The sequence below is a fragment of the Hippichthys cyanospilos genome, chromosome 2 (assembly GCF_059441005.1).
Source record: "Hippichthys cyanospilos isolate Australia breed blue-spotted pipefish chromosome 2, RoL_Hcya_1.0, whole genome shotgun sequence".
Classification (NCBI taxonomy): Eukaryota; Metazoa; Chordata; class Actinopteri; order Syngnathiformes; family Syngnathidae; genus Hippichthys; species Hippichthys cyanospilos.
In genome coordinates, this window is record NC_142370.1 from 5,467,951 (window position 1) to 5,489,172 (window position 21,222).

Genomic DNA, 21,222 nt, shown 5'->3' on the forward strand with positions numbered 1-21,222 from the left:
CAATTTAGTAGACCCCATACAAACCAAAATACACACTTGGGCTGTTTCACTTGACTAACGTGTTCAGATTGTCCAGTCTGACTCACTCAGTTTACTAAAATTACACAGGCACGATATACACATTTAACAGTTCACTCTAATTTCAGCAAGCGGCCACACGTTGCAAGGACAAATGCTTTAAAATTAAAGGTAGGATCGCAAGTAATGTAAGAAAGGAAGGCCAGTGAGTCACTTTTATTTTGAAATTACTTCCGGAAGCAAAGTTGTGGCAACAATCTACTACTTGATCATCTTTATAGTGTGAGCAACATTTAAAGAAAACAACGCTGTGTTAATTTTTTTTCTCGATTTACGTACTTTTTCTAGGTGGGATCAAAGTTGTCAAGGTGGACGAAGTTGTCAAAAATGTTCTTAAGTGTTGAGGTTTTAATGAATAAAAGAATAGATGGACGATGATTCATATTTTGATGTCAAATAAAGATGCGTTCATCAGACTCTTCAGACTTTTCCCTTGTCTTTTTTGCTTGTCTGCTCCTTTTGTTCTGGTGTGCAGTTTTGTTTTTGTTTATTTATCTTGTTAAGTGTTTTTCTTTTTTGATTGGTTCATCTTTGGTAATGTGTTTTTTGATTGCTCAATTTTACTTTTTATTTTTTTCACTTCAGGGCCACCAAAATGAAGTTTTGAAAAGTTCAGCAAGACATTTACTTTTCTACGTTGGTAAAAGGTTTTATTATGTGTGTGAAATGTTTTACAAATACAGTCAAAAGTTAGAAAAGAAATGTCCTTACGCCATGAGAAGCACAAACAAAAAAGCTGTATGAGCGGCAAATTAAATCAACGTACACAACAGTATGATTGACAAAGAACAAACATGCTTTTTTTTTTTTCTTGAATGGGCACAGTCAAGAAGAGCAATTGTAAGAGTGAAAGGACACAATCAAGATGATCATTTGTTAGAGACACAATTAATTAAGAGCATAGAGATAATATTCTACGTGAGCTTGTCGTGTTATGATCAAGCTTTACATCCAAAGTATTTTCATAGCTTCTTCTGCTCAAACAGCTTCTCCCAGGCAGGCATGATGTGCTGGTATATTCTCTCAATCTGCAACACAAATACACACACACACACACACACACACACACACACACACACACACACACACACACACACACGCACACACACACACACACATACACACACACACACAAACACAAACTGTAATTTTATGACTTGAGCATCATGTGATGTTGTGCAGCCAGAATGTGCATCACATGCTAGCTAGCAACAACATATTTGATTGATACGACCAAAGTCTTAAGAGCTTTGACCTGCTCTGACTTTTTGACTCCATATCGAAAGAGCGTGGCCTGGTGCTCACTGTTGTGGAACAAAATGTCAAAGGTCACTTCCTGCCCCATCATGTCATCGATGGCGTGTTTCACAACACTGTGGAAATCTCTGGCGGGGAAGGAGTCATCCAACATGTTGTTCACCTAAACAGCACAAAGAGTTTCTCATTTGCTTGTGTAAGACACATTCATAAACTACATGACAGGTGTCAAACCCAAGGCCAGGGGCCGGATCCGGCCCGCCACATCATTTTATGTGGCCTGCGAAATCCTAAGTATGACTTCAAGTTTCTAGTCAAAATAGCAAATTGTCTTCAACTTTTCCAAATTAGGAAACAAAAAGCATTTTTCTGTTACCAATTTAAAGAAAACAGCAAGCAAAAGACTGTTCATGGTTAAAAACAGAAGGAAAAAGAAATGCCTTACATGGTCATGGAAACAACAACAAAATAAAACACACCTTGCCATACATCACTGGTGTCTATGTGTGTGACGAAGTTGAAAATTTGACTTCACAGTCATTCCGGCCCTCTGACAGAAACTAAAACTACAATGTGATAAACATGAGTTTGACACCTCTGGACTATGCAGTGTATCACCTTGTACTTCTTCCCCAGCAGATCAAGTGGATCTAATCTGACTTCCGAACGCAGGGCCCGACCAAAGAGCGGGAGTTTGGAGTCAGAATCTGTGAAGAAAATTAACTTTAAAAGGTAACGTGAAATTCAACAACCAAACAATGACTAACGGATGGACGAAAGGCACACAAACACAGATATACTACTGCACACAGAGGTGGGCAGTTTGTCGGCGCTGGTGGAATGTTCATCCGGCATTTTTCCGACAGACAGACGAAAACATTTTAAAATCCACGGACTAAAACCGACGAAACAGTAGATTTCTCCGTCGATTTAATCCATTGTTGTAATCGTCACCACCCATGTCACCTCTCACCATTGGTAACAGCACTTCATCCAGCACTTCAACTTTCTAGATTTCTGAAGAATGTTAAAATAGCCATCATGCTTCGGAGTAGAGTAATATACACTATACACAGTCTTAACACACAGCAAACAAACATACAGTATATGTAGTCAGGAATAACAGAGTGTTGGAGCATAAATATGCAGCAGCTACCCATCAGGAGGAAAAATGTCATCATTGTATTGTACTAAGTAACAATTTGTCCTCATTGATGCAGCCACAATGGCTGGGAAGTCAACATTTGTGCTGTGTTTTAGAGTCATGGTTTATCCTTCAATTTTTCAAGATCGGCAAAGGCTCACAAGTTTGCAGGAGACAATGTCTGCTCTCAACTGAAGCCACATCATTCTTCCTCACTTCAAAATATTACTGTATGTCAACGGCGGGCAGAGGCGGCGCCAAAAAATTAAGCTTGAGACAAATGAAGCACGAATGAATGAACCGTTAAAGGATAAACTGAATCAGTTCCAAAACATCATTATTTCAGGTGCAGCTTATGCAGCCCGGTACCAGTTGATCCATGGACCTGTACCGGGCCACAGGACCGCAGTTGGGCACCTTTGTTTTAATCAACTGAAATACATACTGTACATGAAGGTGTTCACTGCATTCTTGCACAGGCCTACATGTAAAAGCAATGTTACTTTAAGTACTCAGAGATGTTTGTGTTATTTTGTTTTTAAATTCTATCCATCGATTTTATCTTTGGGCAATAGGTTTAGTAACATTTGTTAGAAACTTGTTTACCTAATTAGGATAATTGAGTGAGTAACGAGAATACTGTAAGGTCTAACTTTGGCCTTTGGTTTGGTTGGTATCTTCTTGGGCAAGCTTTTTCTCTTGGCAAAAAGTTCAATCTCTGATTTATTTAGAAGTGCAACAAATCATCACTTAATCAAATGATTCAATGAACAAATTCATCGACAACTATTTTGATAATCAACTTCAATATCTTGACGGCTCTGTGGCACAGTGGTTAGCACGTCGGCATTTTCTTCCGGCACCCGTGTAGATTCTCACCAGGCATGCTGGCTTCCTCCTACACTCCAAAAAACATGCATGGCAGGTGTATTGGAGATACTAAATTGCAGAGGTGGGCACCTCGTCAGCACCGACGGACTGTCTGTCAGTCCGTCGCTGCAGGATGCCCATTTTACTGACAAACAGAAATGCTAAAAAAAAATCAATAAAAAATGGTGGAGTTGCAATTTTCATCATTTGTTGTAATCGTTGGGATAAACATTACGCCAGATGTCCGTCAGCCCGTCACACCCCTTTTTGCTTACTGTAATATGTAAATGTATGTATGTAAATATGTAACATGTAAAGCATGACAGTGCCATTCAGTGGATATGATTGTTGCACTCTCGTTCCCTGTTTTAAACATAATAGTGTATTATAATAGTGTATATGGCAACCTGGGAAGGAGTGATCGACAGGACCATCAAGTGGTCTGAAATTTGGAAGATGCCTCAAGCAAGGCTGAGCTTCCTCATCCGGGCCACATATGACATATGATAACCATCACGCCTCTGAGGCCAGACGTCATCCTGTGGTCCCCTGTAGCCAAGATTGCGATCTTGGCAGCGCTAACCATTCTTTGGGAGGGAGGATTGGACGCTGAGCTGGTAGCTGAGTGTCGAGAAGCGGGGTGGACAACATCTATCTACCCTGTGGAGGTTGGCTGCAGTGAGGAAGATTGGGGTGAGGGGAGCTAAACTGAAGAGGGTCTCCAGGGACCTGGCAGAAGAGGCGGAAAGAGCCAGCTTCTGGCTGGGGCTGAAAAGGAAGGACAGGACGTGGGGGAAAGAGGGGTCCTAGGGGTGGCTGCAGGGGGCAACACGGTGATGTCCCTGCCGTTGCTCCACAACCGCGAGATGTTCCGGGATTAATGGAGCGAAACATCAATGAAGTGTGGCTCCTGGCTGATGACCCTGCAGTTACCCCACTGGCGCCATCGGAGGTGTGTCAGGCGGAAACGCCATGCAGGTAGTGCTTATCAGTGCTTTTGTCTATAGCCTAGAGTTAAAACCCTTCGCTGGCTTTGTTTTTGTGTTACACTTATATTACTGTGTTGTGTTTTAATTGCTGTGTAACTGTGGAACCACGGTGTTAACTTTAAGTGGAAATAACAAACCAGAAAGAAATAATTAGTATGAGTGCAGACAGCGGTAGACCAGCATAGGATGAGTGATTGACCAGAAACAAAACTGTCAAATGCCGCTCTCTAGTGGTGATGGAAGGTTGGACAAAAATACACAGAAACTGACGGACGCCATTTAGAACCTCACATGCCGAAAGTTCCCGTTTGATACTATGGCATAGCTGTATCCGCTCTTCATTCTTCAATCTTTTGAAGTGACTCTTTATTGTTACGAGTTTGGCTGTAATTGCGAAAGCTTTTAATGTGATTCATTTACGTCCTGTGTAGATCATGGCGTCCATAAGAAGAACAGACGAAGATATTGAGCCCAGTTCAACTCCTGATCAAAAGCCGCCGTCCAGCAAGGAAGCGATGGAGATGGCACAAAAAATCCTTTTGTATGCACAAGAATAAGCAGACATTGGCGATGATCAACGGGAACGTTACTTGCAATTAGCCACGCAACTGTATGATACGCAGGCAAACGTTTTCATAATGCGAAAAATGAAGCCAACATAACAACTCAAAATCGACTCATTTTCTTTTCCCAAGTCAGAAAAAACTCAACAGCAAAAATACAGTACAGTATTCATTAATGTAGTTAAGCATTGGTGAATTGGTGTACGTGTTTAATAAATAGTACAATATTTGCACATTTGTTTTTGCATTTTCCAGTATTCTTTTCATATACTGTACATGTTCTAAATACTCCAGTTTTTGTTTGATAAATAGGTTTTGGACAACATATTTTTGCATTTTATTGCTTGTGTTGTTTCACATGTACAGTATTTTGTTAACGTACTTGCACGTTCGTGCAGGACATGTACCGTTAACTCATTCACTGCGAGGCCGATAAAAAAATATCTTCTGACGTCAATAGCCGCCATTGGCAGTGAAAGGGTCAAATAAAGGAGTTAATTACGTTGGTACTTATTCAAACCTAAAGACATATTTTTACATTTTTCAAGTCCAGACATTCTTATTCTTTTTTCACGTTTTTTTCCAGGTTTTTTTTTTTTTGGCAAAAGGGGCATCTAAAAACAGCTGGTACTAAATTAATTTTGTAATCAATTACTTATGTAATTACTAACTTTATTACCTGAAGTTGAACTTTATGCATTTAGTACCAGTCCTGAATTTGAGTTTTGTTGACTCATTCAGAGATTTGAAAAAAGGTGTGCAGACTTTTCATATGCATCATACCTCGAGATGTCAGGTGAGCCACATAGCGAACGCCATCCCTCTCTCCATAGTAGATGGCAAAATGGGAGAAGTACTTGTTTCTCGGATATTCCACGATGTCTCCAGGGAACAGATTGGGTGGATGATGTTTTGGCAAAGACTGGGTGGACAAAAGACACACAGGTGTTGTCCACTGAAGATAATCCATCTGGTTTATTGCTCACCTGGCCCATATTTCCCATGTCAAGCAATTCGTGTCAATTTGCACATCTGTTCTGGTCCAGGCTGAAGCGGCAATGATGCTGTGTCAAACAACACAACCCCTCCCTGATCACAATAACTTATGGTCACGCTGCCGTCTTTAGTTAATGTGATGTGGGTGTTAATAGGGGACATCCAAGTGAAGCAGGTGTTTCCTGTTCACAGGGTGAAAGAGGAAGGAAGTCACTTTTTTCATTCACTGTATAATCATCAAAGCATGACACAGTCCAATTTAGCATCTTTACAACGGTTTATAATACAGTATTATGCTCATCATAACAACTCATTCTTTTATTTGTGAAATAATAACAGAATGTATCAGAAGCAAAACAATTACTCTAACATCAATGTTGAAAAATTCCAAACCAGAAACAAACATTTTAAGCAGTATTATTCATACTAAATTGATATCAGTTTTACAATTCAAATCTGTCAATACAAAGGCACTCGTTTAGCTGTTTGAGATGAAGCGAAACAGTGCCAGAGAACAAAGTTCATGTAAGTCTACAGTCTTATTCTTTAAGCCACATTCAACTCCTGTTACATTTTGAAAAAGGTCAAATCATGTCTAAAGTCAGCTCCTGTGTCACTTTATTAATCCTGTTTCAGGTCTAGATTAAATATATATATATATATATATATATATATATATATATATATATATATATATATATATATATATATATATATATATATATATATATATATATATATATATATATTTATATTGTCACGAGGGACCCCGAGCCCGAACAGGATGTGACCGACAACCGAGGGGTTGGGTTCAAAGAGTTTATTACAACAAAAAGCGCACGTCTGGCGTGGAAAAAAGGGTCTCGGAAAAAGAGGGGAACGGGAAAGTACAAACAAAAGTCTCAAAGTACAAAATAAGGGAGAGACGAGAACGTCTAGGAGGGACCAGTCCAACTGAGGAGTAAGGCAACGAGGGGGCGGAGGCTACAGGAGAACGACTAGGAACAAAGTAACAACAAAAAACATAAAGCGAGCAAAAATACAACTAGAGAAAAGTACCAACCAAAAGAATCACAAGCGAGAGGGACGCGAGGCATGGGAGTTCACTGAGCGCAGGGAGTATGGCGAAGGAATAACCCAGCGTCGCTTTCCTGTAGCGACCAGCCTTAAAAAGACCCAGATGGGTAATGGGGAACAGGTGCGCAAGGCTGGTGACCCAGCCCCCTCGTGGCACAATCGAACACTGCCTAGGCCTTCAGTGATGTCCTACTCGTCGAATAAATAACCCTCATAATATCATCATTTATGACACCACGGCTGGAGAAATCATATACAAAGGCATATGTACACATTACAGGGCGTTGCGTCACCTTAATGGTGTACAACACAGGCTATTTTCCAGAGCATTTAAACATAAATAAACCCGCATTAGCAATTAAAACTTACCACTACACGTGATACAAAATATTCATTAATTGAATATGAAAAAACAACAACAAAAAAAAAACAAATGTATTGGGAACACTTTAGATACGTAAGCAGGAAGTAGTTGTAGTTCCAGGTTTATCATACGAATTGCTATGAGAACTATGTAGTTTGCGTACAGATAGCTCAAACAACTGGGTGTTGACTGGAAAAGAAAAATTATGTTGTGAGTCAGAAATGGATCAAAGTCCCCCCCCCCCCCCCCACCACCACCTAAACAAACAGAACTTTTTTACAACCTGAAAAGAAGTGCTTTCAAAAAGGTCTTAGAATAGAAAGGTCAATTTCATTGTGACATTTACATGTCTGATCAATAATATAAGACACACATTCAGAATTGCAGATTTTATTTCATGGTATGTTATTTGTATTTTAGTTGTGTTTGCTCGGAAGACACACAAGCTTGTGTATGAAATTCATTTTCAAGTTTCAACTTTCCGTTGGTCAATTTGGTCTCTGTCTGCTTGCAAAATTTGATCTTACCTTCCGATTCCTCTTGCTGATGTTTTACACTTGTACGGCCTGTATCTTGAAATCTTTTTGATTTTACTCATGATGGTCGGAGCAGACTGAATGTATAGAGCGCTCTGAACAGTTTTCAGTGGCCTATGATTTCAAAATGTGTATAATTTATTTGACTTCACAGATGCAATGGCCCTCCGACAAATATTTTAACTATAATGTGGTATGTTTTCACATTACAGTATTACCATATTTCTGGTGCTTTGTTTTGAAGGAGCTAAGGAAGGGAAGTGTCGTAATTTGTCAGTCGAGTCAATGACGTACATTTAGAAGAAGCACCAACTCCAGCGAAAGGAACAAGCCTCAATCAAAACTTAACCAAACCTGAAGATTAGCATTTTAGTGAACACTTGTCTAGCACCTTCTTGAGAAGGGAACAAAGTGCGGATTTTGTTCGATCTATCTTTATACTTTTTCATGTTTGTGACTTACAGCTTAGTAAGCACCTGTATTCTCCGGTCGCGGTCCAGGCATTTCACACTTAGGCCTTCGGTGATTGGACCTCTCATGTACACATACATGTTCGCATTCCTGGGCTACGCAGGCTATTTTTCACAGCATTTAAACATCAATAAACCTGCATCAGCAATTCAAATTTATCATTCTACGTGCCAGAAATTATAATAAGTAATAATAATTTCAAATGATTTATCTACGAAGTTTTATATAGTCCACGAAGAGCAGGCAAGCTTTAAATAGATTGTACACTAAATTACAAATGGCAATTTAAAATAAGTGTCACGTCTGCAAGGGCATGGTGAGTTGAATTGGGAGGAGGAAGGAAGGGGACCCGAAAGATGCAGGAAAAATGAGAAATATGTGGCTCAAAAAAGGAAGTTTTAACAAGGAAATGAGGCAAGACCAAACCAGGAGCAAAACAGGACAAAGTATCACCAGTCATTTGGACCAAATCAAACAAACGAGAACGCAGACAATAAAGGCAGACGCGCGTGAAACAGAAACATGAATAAAACCCCACAAACTCACAACAACCAAACCCAATGACAATGACATGATGATTGAATGTGAATGACAAAAAAATGACAAAAACATATTAACTCACCCAAAACGGCTGTCCCCAAGTTATCAATCCAAAATACGTTCTTTTTCCTCAAAATGACTTTCATGAGCTTGCAGAGTTTGTCTACGCATTTCATTTCCAATAATAAATCCTTTTGTATTGACCTGAACGCCAATGCTGAAAGTCGCGTCGGTCCGCTTTCCGTTTTGCTCTTCTTCAGCCATTGCGGGTTTAAAAAAAGAAAAAAAAAAGCGTCTGCCTAAACCTAACCCTCTGCGGGTAGAGCTTCGATCTACGCTAACTGGTTGAGCAACATATTTCTTTATTTATTCCACCGTTAAACATGGTGGATCAATATAGTGATAGTAATACCGCCTATCGCAGTGAGCGTCCACCTAGGTCACGTTCTATGTGAAGTTTCTTGATAGCGTATTTATGGGTCGATTGGCTATTGTAGCTGTCTAACAAAAATATGGGCCCGTACACGATATGTCAATACACACTGCACAGAAGCCTTCGACTGTTCCAGCGAATGCCCACTGTCTCCGGGCTCAGGGAGACATTAAGTCTGCCTGGCGACACGTTATCTGAATTCTAATTGGCTAAAAACTCTACACTAAAACTGCTGGACTTAGGAGTGTAACCATATGGATATTATTTGACACAAAAAGAACAGAATAGGGGGAATACTTATATATATATATATATATATATATATATATATATATATATATATATATATATATATATATATATATATATATATATATAAAAAAAAAAAATATATATATATATATATATATATATATATATATATATAATATATTTTGTAAAAACACATTTAAAATGCAATTGACTTTTATAGTTATTATAATTTAGTTTATTATAGTTACGATATTGTCAGGTTATATTAGGCTAGCAGAGAAGGCCTTGCTGGCCCTGACGGTCCACCACTGGTATTCTCCTTCACTACAGTGTGCTAACTCACTTCGAGTAACTATGCAGAAAAAGGCTTTGTATTTGTCAGGTTTAATTCCAATAAAATGATCATTTTCATCTGTCATGTTTAATTCCGATAAAATGATAAATTTTCATAATTTTTCTCGAGTTTCAGGCACTTTGCACTTTTTTTAAAATTAGACTAAGCTGTAACCCATATGAACACTGTCAAAAGTAATTAAGTTGTTGAAAGTTGATTTATATTGTTTTGTTAATGTTAAAAAAGATACATTTTTATAGATAATAATCTTAGTCAGCATCTTATAGTCAGCATGTCGAGTGGGGGAGGGTGTCCTCTTAGGGGCGCTTGGCAAAATATAATTGAGAAGCAGTGCTCTAGTATAAGGTTCAATATTGTTAAATGGATCGATATTTTTGTAGATTTACTTTGTATTTTAGCTTTTACATTGTGTTCACACAACGAAAAAATAGCTGGACGACCTTTACTTGAATCTGGGATGCAACATCCATGGCATAAAGCATCAGAATAAACTTCATGCAACGCATGGAATGATTTCAGATTCTTACGGTATGATAACCTTGAGCAAAAATATCACGGTATTTAAACTGCAGCTCTAAAATATATAAAGCTCACGGTATTTAAACTGCAGCTCTAAAATAATCAGCTAAACAGACATTTTCCACATTCAAAATTATTTTATTTTTAAACCAAAGATTTTTAAACCAGCATTTATTACAACAACAAATATTTACCACACATACATACATTACATACCTGATTCAAGCTCAATTATCCGCTTTCTGCAAAGCTTGCTAATCCAGCTGACAATCAGGTGTATTGTTTGAAGATAACATCGACAACAGAAACATAGTGGGTATTGTTTGAAGATAACATCGACAACAGAAACATAGTGGCTTCTGTGCACTGGTCACAAATCTGTCTCAGCCAATCAAGCGCACACACACACAAAATCCTAACAGAAAACCCCAACAGTCAAGGTCACCATCTCATGCCCCTGGTTCTCCTGACCCTGCTTGGGCCAGCTGAGGCCATGTTTGGTCACCGGTCAGTCCCAGACATCCACGCCATGCCTGTGCTTCCTCTGATGCCGTTTATAGTTGTCCAAGTGTCCCGTCGTGTAGCAGCACTCACTACAGGCGTACGGCTTCTCACCGGTGTGTCGTAGCTTATGTCTCTTCAAGTTCATGCTCTGGTTGCACTTGAAGCCGCAAGTGTCACAATGGAATGGCTTGGCGCCCGAGTGGATGCGCTCATGGCGCCGTAAGTTGGCGAGGTTGCCGCAGGCGTAGCTGCACAATGGGCACTGGTATGGCTTCTCACCAGTGTGCACGCGAAGGTGCCGTTTGAGGTTGTCCAGGTGGGAGGTGGTGTAGGAGCACTGTGGACAGTTGTGAGGTTTCTCTTCAGAGTGGATGTGGAGGTGGCGGGCCAGATGGTTGGGGTGATGGGACAAAAAGGGGCACAGAGGGCAGCGGTACAGCTGGTTGCCATGCTGGCGTGACTCCAGTGGTTCAAATGTACTTCTTGGATAAACTTCATCCTTCTCCAGAGGGTGCATTAAGCATCGATGGCAAACCTGAAGACAAAACAAGCTTAGGAATGATTGGATGGATAGTTATTCAACCTGTCGATATGACCTAACAGTAGTACAGTGGTGGCTTGAGCATCTCAAATCAGACCACCTCTAGAAATGAATAGCAATTCAAAAAATCAATTGCACCCCCCCCCCCCCCCCAAAAAAAAAAAAAAAAACTATATGGGATTATGTAAATACTTAGGAAAAAACACTCTTTAAAACACTGTTACTTAAAACAAAAATTGTTGTATAGTAGAACTAAGGATTCAATATGTGTACTGTAGTAATATTTGTCTCAAATATGCAAAGGATAAATACTTTTCATATATTTTAAAAACTCTGGTACGTACATACAAGAAAATTCTTGGGTTACTTAGATGTCGTCAGCTCCCGGGCATCTCAGAAGGTTTTGCTCAACTATGTGCAAGCGATTTATTCTATCAAATTATTTTAAGACTCAATTTAAAAAGCAAAATAGCTTTTCATACTTAATCCAAAACATTGCTTTTGACTTAGGCCTGTACAATCAATGTGTTGAGCAAAATTGTGGACAGTCTGAATTTCAGTTCATAAAAAGCATGTCTCTAAAACGTAGCGTAAACACTGACTTCCCAGCCATGGTGGTTACTTCAATGAGTTATTTAGTGCAAAACATTAGACATTTTAAACTATTAATAGTAGTTAACGCTCAGTTATTCCTGGGTGCATATATGTTTGCTGCGTGATAAAACTGTTACTTCCATACTTCCCAGCATTTGGAAGCATACGGCAGCATACACATTTCTAAGAATTTTAGAAGATTTAACTGTATGCTAAACCAACAAGGTTGGCATGTGACACAAGTTCATGACAATTACACAACGGATATAAAATGACGGATGACATCTACTGGTTCGCCGACCTTATTAGGCAAACTCTGTACATCCGGGGTTCTCGTCCTATCCTCTATACGCGTCTGTTTTCTTTTGTCCAAACTGAAAAGTCTAAAAACTCGGACCAAAGTGGAGATTCTCCAAATTCTCGGGATCCACATTTTCGTATAGCAATCAAAAGTTTTTAAGTCGTCCTTCTGCTACAAACATGCTCTGACGTCACATATGTGTGACTTGTGTTTGACAACATGGATGCTCGTCAGCTGTTTGCAAACAACGTGTCCTTTGAACACCTTGTCGCTAACAAGAACCCACACTTCTCATTATCTTATTTTCCCAGATGAAGCAATGGAGTTTAACCTGTCTGTCGCTATCCTCGCCATTCTTCATGTTGACGCTGTCCAGGTCAGCCTCCTCCATTATTAGACCACATAGGCGGCAGCGCAGCGGAAAGAGCAGGGCAGGCAGCGGGCCGGCGGGAGAGCTCGGCCTACCCTGCGCAAGCAGGTAAGACGACTCCTGAGAAACTTGCAGTGTCCCGTTCGACACAGCTACAACAGTAGGGGAACAAAGACATGATGAAAATTTGTGCACTAATCTTAATCCCTGAAGATAAATTTCAGTTTACGCTTTACGTACATTTTGTCACATTTCTACTTTCACACATTATGCACAATCAAAACATGATGAAAGTCATGTACATTTTGTTAACACATAAAACAATAACAAGATGAATATGACAAGACACACAAGTTGTTTAGATATTCCTGTAAAAAAATGAAAATATTACAGAATGATGATTGTATTGTCAGTGTCCCTGTGAATTTCTAACTTTTTCAGTGCCACGGATGAGAATTTTTGTCTTTTCATGGAGGGTAGCTGACAGCTTTGCCTAGTGCTTATCTAATATTAAGCTAATTGTTCATCCATGTAACTCATCATGCAGTACTTGTAATCCTAAATAAGGAATTGAAATCTATCTTTCATATACCACCACCCATGTTTACAGACATAACACACAATCTTCTGTCGGCCTTGAAAGATGAGTGAAAATGCGGAATATGCTAGGCGCTCTAGAGGCTGCCTTGGCCAATCACAAAGCACATATGGGAAAACACTAAGTATCTCAGGTATGGATATTGTTTAAAGTGTATTGCGATATATTGCGATACAGCAAAGGCGTATTTGCGATACGTGAAATGGTGAGTTTCTCACCTGATTCCTGATATATGGTGCTCATTGTCAATTGAGATCTAGTTTGAAAAATCCAGTTGGCAAAAAAACTGAATACATTCGGTTTGAAAGGACTGAAGATGACATTCTAATTGATGAAAATTTGCTTAAAAATAAATAAAAGTTTTAAAATTTGCTTCAAAGGAAAAAAAGTTCTAAGTAGGCTTAGTTTTTTTTCATTGGTTTTCACTAAGCAAGTTAACTGTTGCCTGTGTGCCGCCATGTCTTGAGTGACTTATTTAGCGGTACTTTATTTTAGTATATTATTATTAAGTATCAAGCCTTGATGCCTTGTTTATATACTGCTTGTTTAAAAAAGTGCAAAAAAAAAGGCATGCTTGACCAAACATGAATAATCGTGATTAATAATTGTGAGTTCAATATGGAGCAAAATAATTGTGATATAAATAATAGTGATTATTTTGGCCATGATCGTGCAGCCCTAGCGATACGTATTGCAATATATTGGGCAATGCTTGTTATTTTTTATTTTTTTAATATATGACATATATTAACAATGACTGAAAAAGAAACTGAGGAAATTATTAGAATGGGCATATTCTATTCATTTTCAGAGGCCACACAACATTGAATCTATTGAAGACAAACTTTCCTTTTTTTTTTTTTTTTAATAGCATGTCCACATTATTGATTTCAAGCATGCCCTTGACTGTGTTATGTTTTTTGAGCAGGCACTGATGTGGCATGAATACAGAAGTATCACTTTGCCACACGTGTCTCTTACTGCAAACCACTTATTACTCCTCTTTCTGCCATTTTTGCTCTTCAACTGTAAACAAATCAAATTTGTGACGCCACTTGCATTGGTGAAAGCAAAACGACAAAAACCAAGGACATTGCGGTTGCTTCTGCACAAGGTTTTTTTTTTAACCTTCATATTACGAAAAACACAAAGCATATAAAAGAAACAAATTGAAACAAAACTTGAAATCTCAAAAGTCCCATTTGAATTAAACATGAGATTTTGCTTGTTGATATGGCTGCTCAGATATTATTGCGCTTCTCGAGAACACATACAGCAGCTTACTACGGATGCCCTAAATGAGAAGGAAGCCAGAGATATGACTACAGCCACAAAGGAAGGAAATATTATTTTCATACCATAAAGTTTTCTTTTTCTGCTGTTTTCCCTCCTCCTCTTCCGCCACTTTTGCTTTGGAACATGGCCTCACTCGAAAGGTAATGTATTGTAACATTTAATGTGGTGTTTTGGAAGCGCTTGGAATTAATTACATGTAAAACATGATTTATTATATGACAAAACTCAAAAGCCACTCCGGGGATTTAAAAAAATGAAACATTACGAAAATAAGGCGTTTCAAAATGGATACGCAAAGCTGAATGCCGTATTGCGTCACTTTGTATCACAATATATCGCTATTATCGCCCAGCGCTACCTAGCATGCATGTTTTTGGAATGTGGAAGGAGTCGAGTTCACATTATCACCAAATGACAGCATGCAAGACTCCATATCCAATAGGTGCAAGGTGGACTTGCTAACCCACCCACCATATGCTGCTTTCCATTTCTGACCAAAATACTTCAAGGACAAATTTTCTACCTTTTTCACTGTGGCCGTTCACGGTTCTTCGACTGTTTTTTTGAATCTCCTTGTCCTTTGGCTGATGGTCCAGCGTGTGCATGCGCTGGTGCCGTCGCAGGTTGCCAAGGGAACTGCAGGCATAACTGCAGTGATGGCAGCAGTATGGCTTTTCTCCCGTGTGCGTGCGTGTGTGTCGCTGCAGGTTAACAAGCTGGGTGGAAGCGTATGGGCACACGGGGCAGCGGTATGGCTTTTGGCCGTCGTGGATTTTCATGTGCCGTTTCAGGTGATTGGCGTAACGGGAAGTGAAGCTGCACAGTGAGCAAGAGTATACTTGATGAGGAAGGTCACAGGTTGCACCCATTTTACTTTTGTTCCTTTTCTTTTTGTCAGTCACGCCACAGAGGGATCCGTCAGCCTTTAGGGTATCCGCTACCTGCCTGCGCTCGATCGAGGCAGCACCCTGGAGAGCCCCTTCACAGGTAAGACAAAGATCTGCCTTAAGATCGCAGAGCACTCCTGCAGGAGATAAAACAATTTTGGTGCGTAAGGAAAACCATGTGGTTGTAAATATTAACAGACGATCACAAAACTGCCTCTACCTGGCTATGTGTGGGATGTTATTGTTAAATGTCCTAAAATGTTTTTAATGCAACATGGGAGGAAGTGAGGTTACCAAGATCAATATCCGCTCCCAGTGGCATGTCACAGAGAAGTTGACCACAACCTTTACATGCAAGGAACGGTTGAAATGCTCTGCCAGTGGGCCCTGAAGGATCTTTTTCCACACGGAGTGAAAACACAGTCGTATCTGATTGGAATAAGAAAAATGATTTTAAGGTTTGGCCTTAAAAATGTGTATATTTGTGTGTGTCTGTATGTTACTCACCAGACTCTACATCCAAAGACAAGATTTCAGAGTTGCCAAAGCCCAACTCTCCACGCAGCAGAACGTCATCATCCAGAACCAGACAGCCCTTGTTGCAACCATCTTCCAACTCCACTGGGAACATAACATCCACCCAGCCATAATTTTTGACCGCTTATCCTCACAAGTGTCACAGGTGGAATTGACATGGAAAGACTGCATATTTCATGGACTGATAGTTTATGGACTTCCACCTACACCCCCCAACTAAAAGTGATTGTTACCTTGCTGCCATGATGTCTCCCCTAACCTTTCAGGCTAACAAGTGGTTTTGTAACCAGGGCCAACCCTCACGAATAAAATAGGGGCAGACAGAAAGTGTAACCAGAATGGTAGAAGATCTGTAAAGGTGTAGCTTTGTCCGCTCTCCTTGCGAGTAAAGGTTTGTCGTCTCCCTTCTGGTTTGTTGTTTATTAAATGTTCTAAGTCGCCTGAACCTAACAACTACCAACTTTTTCACACAGGATTTGGTCGCACACTTTCTTGGGGGGATTCACTATGATTTTATTTGTTGATGTATATTCATCTCAATTTGCTTATTGAAATTGACAGTAACTGAAGGTATGATATTAGCAAAACATTTTACTGGAGCAAGAATTATTTGCAAAATAAGAAGACTCTCTTACAGTATGATCATCCAATGCAGTGTTTCCCAGCCAGGTGTATAAGGGCACCAGGTTTATGAGAGCACCATTCCATGGGGTATGCATTTGATTCATTTGAGTAACTTTATTCTGTATTTTAAACATAACTGACTAGATCGGGGTCGGCAACCCGTGGCTCTCGAGCCGCATGCGGCTCTTTAGCGCCGTCCTAGTGGCTCCCTGGAGCTTTTTCAAAATTGTTTGAACATGGAAAAAGATGAGGGAGAGAAATATTTTTTGGTTTTAACATGGTTTCTGTAGGAGGAAAAACATGACAGAAACATTCTTAACGTTTTCCAATGCTGTAAAAATGTGTAGAATAAATATTACATTTCAACATTTCTGTCAATGAAGAATTACGTCATAGCCTGCGACACGCGTTTCTATTAGCAGGGTGGGATGCTAGGCAAGTGGCCGTTGTAAACAAAGCGGCGGCCATGAGCCATGGGCCAAAGGGAAAAAGAGAAAAATAACTCAGGAGAACAGAGGATTCAACGTTTCTTGAACCGTATCATTTGTGTTTGTTGCCAATGCGGAAGGATTGCCTAAATGTTTGCTCTGTAGCGAGAATTTGTCAAATAACAAAAAGAGCAAGATGGAAAGACATTTTCAAGGAAGGCATGCTACATTGGCAGCCGAGTACCCAGTTGGACGCGAGAGAAAATGTGCGATTGCATTACTTAGTTTGCAGTCCTGTGTCAAGATTAAAGTTACATCTTACATGCCCGATGTTGAGAAGCTGACCAGTGACGTTCGAAAACAGAAGTCACATTAAATGGGTACGAACACAATCCTGTCATAGGCACATATTTAGTAACAAAGTGCCTGTTTTTATAAAGTGACACTTAAGGTTATTGTTGTGCTTTGTTGCTCAGGTCCGAGGATAGCTGCGTTGGTTACATGTCAAAAGAGGATGCTTTTTCGTTTTACCCTTGCACTGACTTTTTGACATTTGCACAGACATCAAACCTGAACTGTATTGATTTGATTTTATGTTCTTTACATTTTCAAAAGCCTGATGTTTTATTTTTATACTGTAATTGCAGGCTGCGTTTTATTGCACTGTGTTGCCCAGATAAGAGGCATATTATGCACGTTCCGTTTTGTTGTTTTTTTGAATCCTTAAAGTAAAAACATCACAAATCTGATTTCTTCGTTTCATCTATTTAATTTCATCAAAGCAATGAAACATAATTCCTTATTACTGAAATGAAGTTAAACTTGAGGTGGCGTCGGACAACAGAGTAGTCACATGGTGCATCATTATCAACAGGATGGACTGCAGTAAAAATAAACATTTAATCATGAAGGTTCATTATGTATTTGTAGTTAATAGTAGGCTAATATAGCTACTATAGATACATGCAACATGTGTGGCCTTCATTATAAGGCATATATAAGGATTTTAATTTTATATTTTTGCTGCTCCAGATATGTTTGTTTTCAGTTTGTTTTTTTGTCCAATATGGCTCTTTCAACATTTTGGGTTGCCGACCCCTGGACTAGATTGACCATACATTGTAATTAAGTAAAAAAATCAAAGTAATTTAACACCCATCATTTTTCTTGACGTCTCATAAAGAAAGCCAATATTTCTCAAGATACTTGCGGTTTTTAATGTTTAATGTATTAATGAATGTATTTTTCCTTGTCTGAGTTTGAGCCGTCCAGCTGCATTTAAATGCATAAGGTAGTCCACATTGTTAGCGGCTCGCACTGGCGCTGGAGATTTGTGTCATATCAAGCGATGGCAGCATAATTGCCTAGCAGTTTACCATCCTTAATCGTTGATTGAATATGATTTGTTTCAATGGTGGTGTTGATAGAACTGTAATGAGGTGGCATTAAAAATTGAGTCACGAGGACTCCAGCAACTCTCCAGAAACACAGCAATACAAATTATACTAAAAAATAAACTAAAATAAAAACGTGGTGTTTGGTTAATAGACTCTCACTTAATAAACTAGCGCTTTTCTTTTAGGCACTCAAGCGCTTTATTCTCATTAATCCTTTCCTTACTGATAACGCAGCATCAGGACCAACTGGGGGTTCCATATCGTGCCCAGAGATTCTTAACTTGATACAAAAAGAATGAATATTTTATCTTTATTAAGAATAAATTCTTAATAATGTCTACTTGACGCTCGCAGCGATGTCCATATATTCTTTGGTGTGTTGAAGTTGGCTTTCACAACACGCCTTTGGCATGCAACACCATATTATTGCAGGTATTTATTGATTTATTTATTCATAAATGAACACACTAATTAAGACACGTCCTCGCGCCGTGCCAAGCAATGACATTTTCACCAGTTGGTGGCTTGGATTTAGGAGCCGCCGCACATCCTGGATGAATGTCGTGGAAACACTGCACATGTGTGGACTGACCAATCAATAGTGTAGATTTCTTGGGGGGGAGACTCCGTTTCATGTCCTTTTTCTTCTTTTTCATCCCCAAAAAATCTTTGCACTGCTCAGGGGTATATAAGTGGGGAAAAAAAAAATGATTTCACAGACGGGTGTATTATTACAAAAAAGGTTGAGAACCACTGCTAAATGATGAGGAGTGTGCTTCTTGACCTACTCAAGTGCCTTGAGGTGTCGTGAATTGGTGCTATTACATATAAATATTAACATGAAAGTCTAATTATATAGGACATCATATATAGGGGGGAAGCAAGTGGGAAAACCAGCAATGTTGTGATAAGGGAAGGGGACGAATCAAAGGAGGAAATAGTTAAGACAGTGAAAGTTTCAACACTACTGGTTTTCCAGCAATGCGAAACCTTTTTCCAATCTGCTAAAATAGTGGGAACATTATGTATGGCAAATGAGCAGCAGAATAACGATACTGAAGAAAAACTAAGAGGAGCTGGGGGGTTTGTCAGGTAAGGAAGTGGAAACAGGAAGGAGCGGACAGGCGACGTTCGGTTCAGAATGCGATAAGACACAAAGAGGAGGAAGAGGTCGCAACTTAAACAAATAAGATGGGCCAGAAAGACCAGTTCCTGTTCCCCCAATCACGCACTTTGGACCTACATACGTTTTGAAAACACCCATTTACTTCAGCTCTTGTTTTAATTTGTTGATTTGCTTGACACACCCTCACGCACGCAAAAAAAAACAAAAAACAAAAAACAGACAGTAAAAATTGGGCAAGAACTCACATTTGACAGGTTGCGGGTTGGACTGCTTCCTCCGCGGCATTGTTGCCTCCTCGTCGCGGGGATCCTCTCGCGCCAAACCTCTCCCGGCCCCGTCGGGTCGGATAGTCAGTTCGCCTGCCAAGCTGCCCCGCTAACTCCGTGCCATCGTCATCGTTGTCGTCACCTCCTTCCCTTTCCTCTACCGGAACGACGAACAAGTCATCGTCAGCACTTACTAAACTGAATGAAACGCGACGGCTGCGGCGTCACAAGCGTATCTTCTTGTCTCCTAACACGGCGTGCCAAATATCACTGAGCGTACTTTGGCTTCGAATACTTTCGCCAACACACATCTTGCGACACAATACGCCATAAAGTTCCACATGTAAGCACCGAATGGAAAGCGACGTTGCAGTTGAGAGCGCACCGCAATGTTGTAACGAAGAAAGCGCCTCCGTGGTGTCTGGGAACTTTTGCTGCCAAACGCACAAACAGCTGACAGGTTGTCCGCACGTTGGAGATCCCTTGAGATGACGTCAGTGAAGACGGGCCAAGTGAATTGTGGATCTTGTAGTACGTGATACGAGTTCAAGTCGTTTATGATCACTGTTCGTAACAGTCAAAACAAGCTTCTCTAACAAACGAATTGAAATGCCATTTTGTTCTATTGTACCCTTTTGTAGAAGTCAAAACCACACCATTCAAAACTGCACATACAGAAATAGGGAAATAATGATTAATTGGACTAAGTAAAAAAATGTAAAATTGTGTGTCATGCAAAAATTAGGATAATGATTAAAGGCTAAAACATTTTTTGCTGCTGGTGTGCATGCCTTAGCCACTGCAATGCAGTATATACGACTTGGTAAAAACATAAAAGCGGAAACTCTCGTTTCAATGTAGAAAAACAATATAAACTACAAGTACCGATCTTATATTAGCTATTTGTGATGTCTGCCAGTTATTATAAAACCTGACTGAGCTAAACAAATTGCCAGAATTTTGTAATCATTATTAAGACATGAAACTGGCCTCCAATTGTCCAACAATGAAATATATTTTTGGTGGTGTTGTAATCAACGTAATTAAACCTAGAGTCAGAGATAAAGGGAGCTTTTCATTAAAGCGCCTTACCCGTGTCCACCCAATATGATTTTCAAATCAGCATATGAATTTAAGAAAAAATTCCTGCCGATTGATGTAATCCATGAGATTCCATCCCTCATTGACATCCCGCAAAATTCACATCATTTGGAACGGAAAGTGTGTCTTGTATGGAACAAAAGTCTGCATTGTTTGCATTTCTTGGTACAGTATTTATTGTCCACCCGTGAACTCAGCTTTAATTCTG

At 39.6% G+C, this 21,222-nt stretch overlaps 2 protein-coding genes and 1 long non-coding RNA gene across 6 annotated transcripts; 1 reads left to right on the plus strand and 2 right to left on the minus strand.

Annotated features, from left to right (window-relative positions):
* Positions 1-756: 756 nt before the first annotated feature.
* Positions 757-8,021, minus strand: plaat1l (phospholipase A and acyltransferase 1-like). 3 transcript variants are annotated; one of them, XM_088408213.1, is made up of 6 exons: positions 7,866-8,021; positions 5,888-6,079; positions 5,685-5,823; positions 1,954-2,042; positions 1,334-1,498; positions 757-1,106 (listed from the first exon to the last, which is right to left on the minus strand). In XM_088408213.1, exons 2-6 carry the CDS (start codon positions 5,903-5,905, stop codon positions 1,041-1,043), a joined length of 477 nt encoding a protein of 158 aa, XP_088264339.1. In that variant the 5' UTR covers positions 5,906-6,079; positions 7,866-8,021; the 3' UTR covers positions 757-1,040. The 3 variants fall into 3 exon arrangements, with proteins under 3 accessions (XP_088264339.1, XP_088264338.1, XP_088264337.1); XM_088408212.1 differs by lacking the exon at positions 7,866-8,021 and adding an exon at positions 7,344-7,476; XM_088408211.1 differs by lacking the exons at positions 5,888-6,079; positions 7,866-8,021 and having other exon boundaries at positions 5,685-5,871.
* A 2,546-nt stretch (positions 8,022-10,567) lies between these two features.
* On the minus strand, positions 10,568-20,388 carry LOC148426979 (zinc finger protein 513-like). Its single transcript, XM_088407847.1, has 6 exons — positions 19,893-20,388; positions 16,043-16,156; positions 15,830-15,964; positions 15,172-15,672; positions 12,716-12,906; positions 10,568-11,483 (listed from the first exon to the last, which is right to left on the minus strand). The coding sequence occupies exons 1-6, from the start codon at positions 19,930-19,932 to the stop codon at positions 10,953-10,955; spliced, it is 1,512 nt and encodes a 503-aa protein (XP_088263973.1). The 5' UTR covers positions 19,933-20,388; the 3' UTR covers positions 10,568-10,952.
* LOC148426980 (uncharacterized) lies at positions 14,481-17,873 on the plus strand. 2 transcript variants are annotated; one of them, XR_015864769.1, is made up of 4 exons: positions 14,481-14,788; positions 15,356-15,439; positions 15,547-15,635; positions 16,046-17,873. It is a non-coding gene; the product is annotated as an uncharacterized LOC148426980 (long non-coding RNA). The 2 variants fall into 2 exon arrangements; XR_015864768.1 differs by lacking the exon at positions 14,481-14,788 and having other exon boundaries at positions 14,819-15,439.
* Positions 20,389-21,222: the final 834 nt, after the last annotated feature.

What these genes read in the sequence shown, in the direction of transcription:
- plaat1l (XM_088408211.1), bottom strand. Translation starts at nt 5,871, where the DNA reads ATGGATTATCTTCAGTGGACAACACCTGTGTGTCTTTTGTCCACCCAG. An exon ending in GGCTCACCTGACATCTCGAG is followed by an intron (nt 2,043 to 5,684) that starts GTATGATGCATA and finishes TTTTCTTCACAG; the next exon opens with ATTCTGACTCCAAACTCCCG. An exon ending in GAGTCAAAAAGTCAGAGCAG is followed by an intron (nt 1,107 to 1,333) that starts GTCAAAGCTCTT and finishes TTTGTGTTGCAG; the next exon opens with ATTGAGAGAATATACCAGCA.
- LOC148426979 (XM_088407847.1), bottom strand. Translation starts at nt 19,932, where the DNA reads ATGCCGCGGAGGAAGCAGTCCAACCCGCAACCTGTCAAAT. An exon ending in CAACCCGCAACCTGTCAAAT is followed by an intron (nt 16,157 to 19,892) that starts GTGAGTTCTTGC and finishes TTATGTTCCCAG; the next exon opens with TGGAGTTGGAAGATGGTTGC. An exon ending in GTCTTTGGATGTAGAGTCTG is followed by an intron (nt 15,965 to 16,042) that starts GTGAGTAACATA and finishes TATTCCAATCAG; the next exon opens with ATACGACTGTGTTTTCACTC.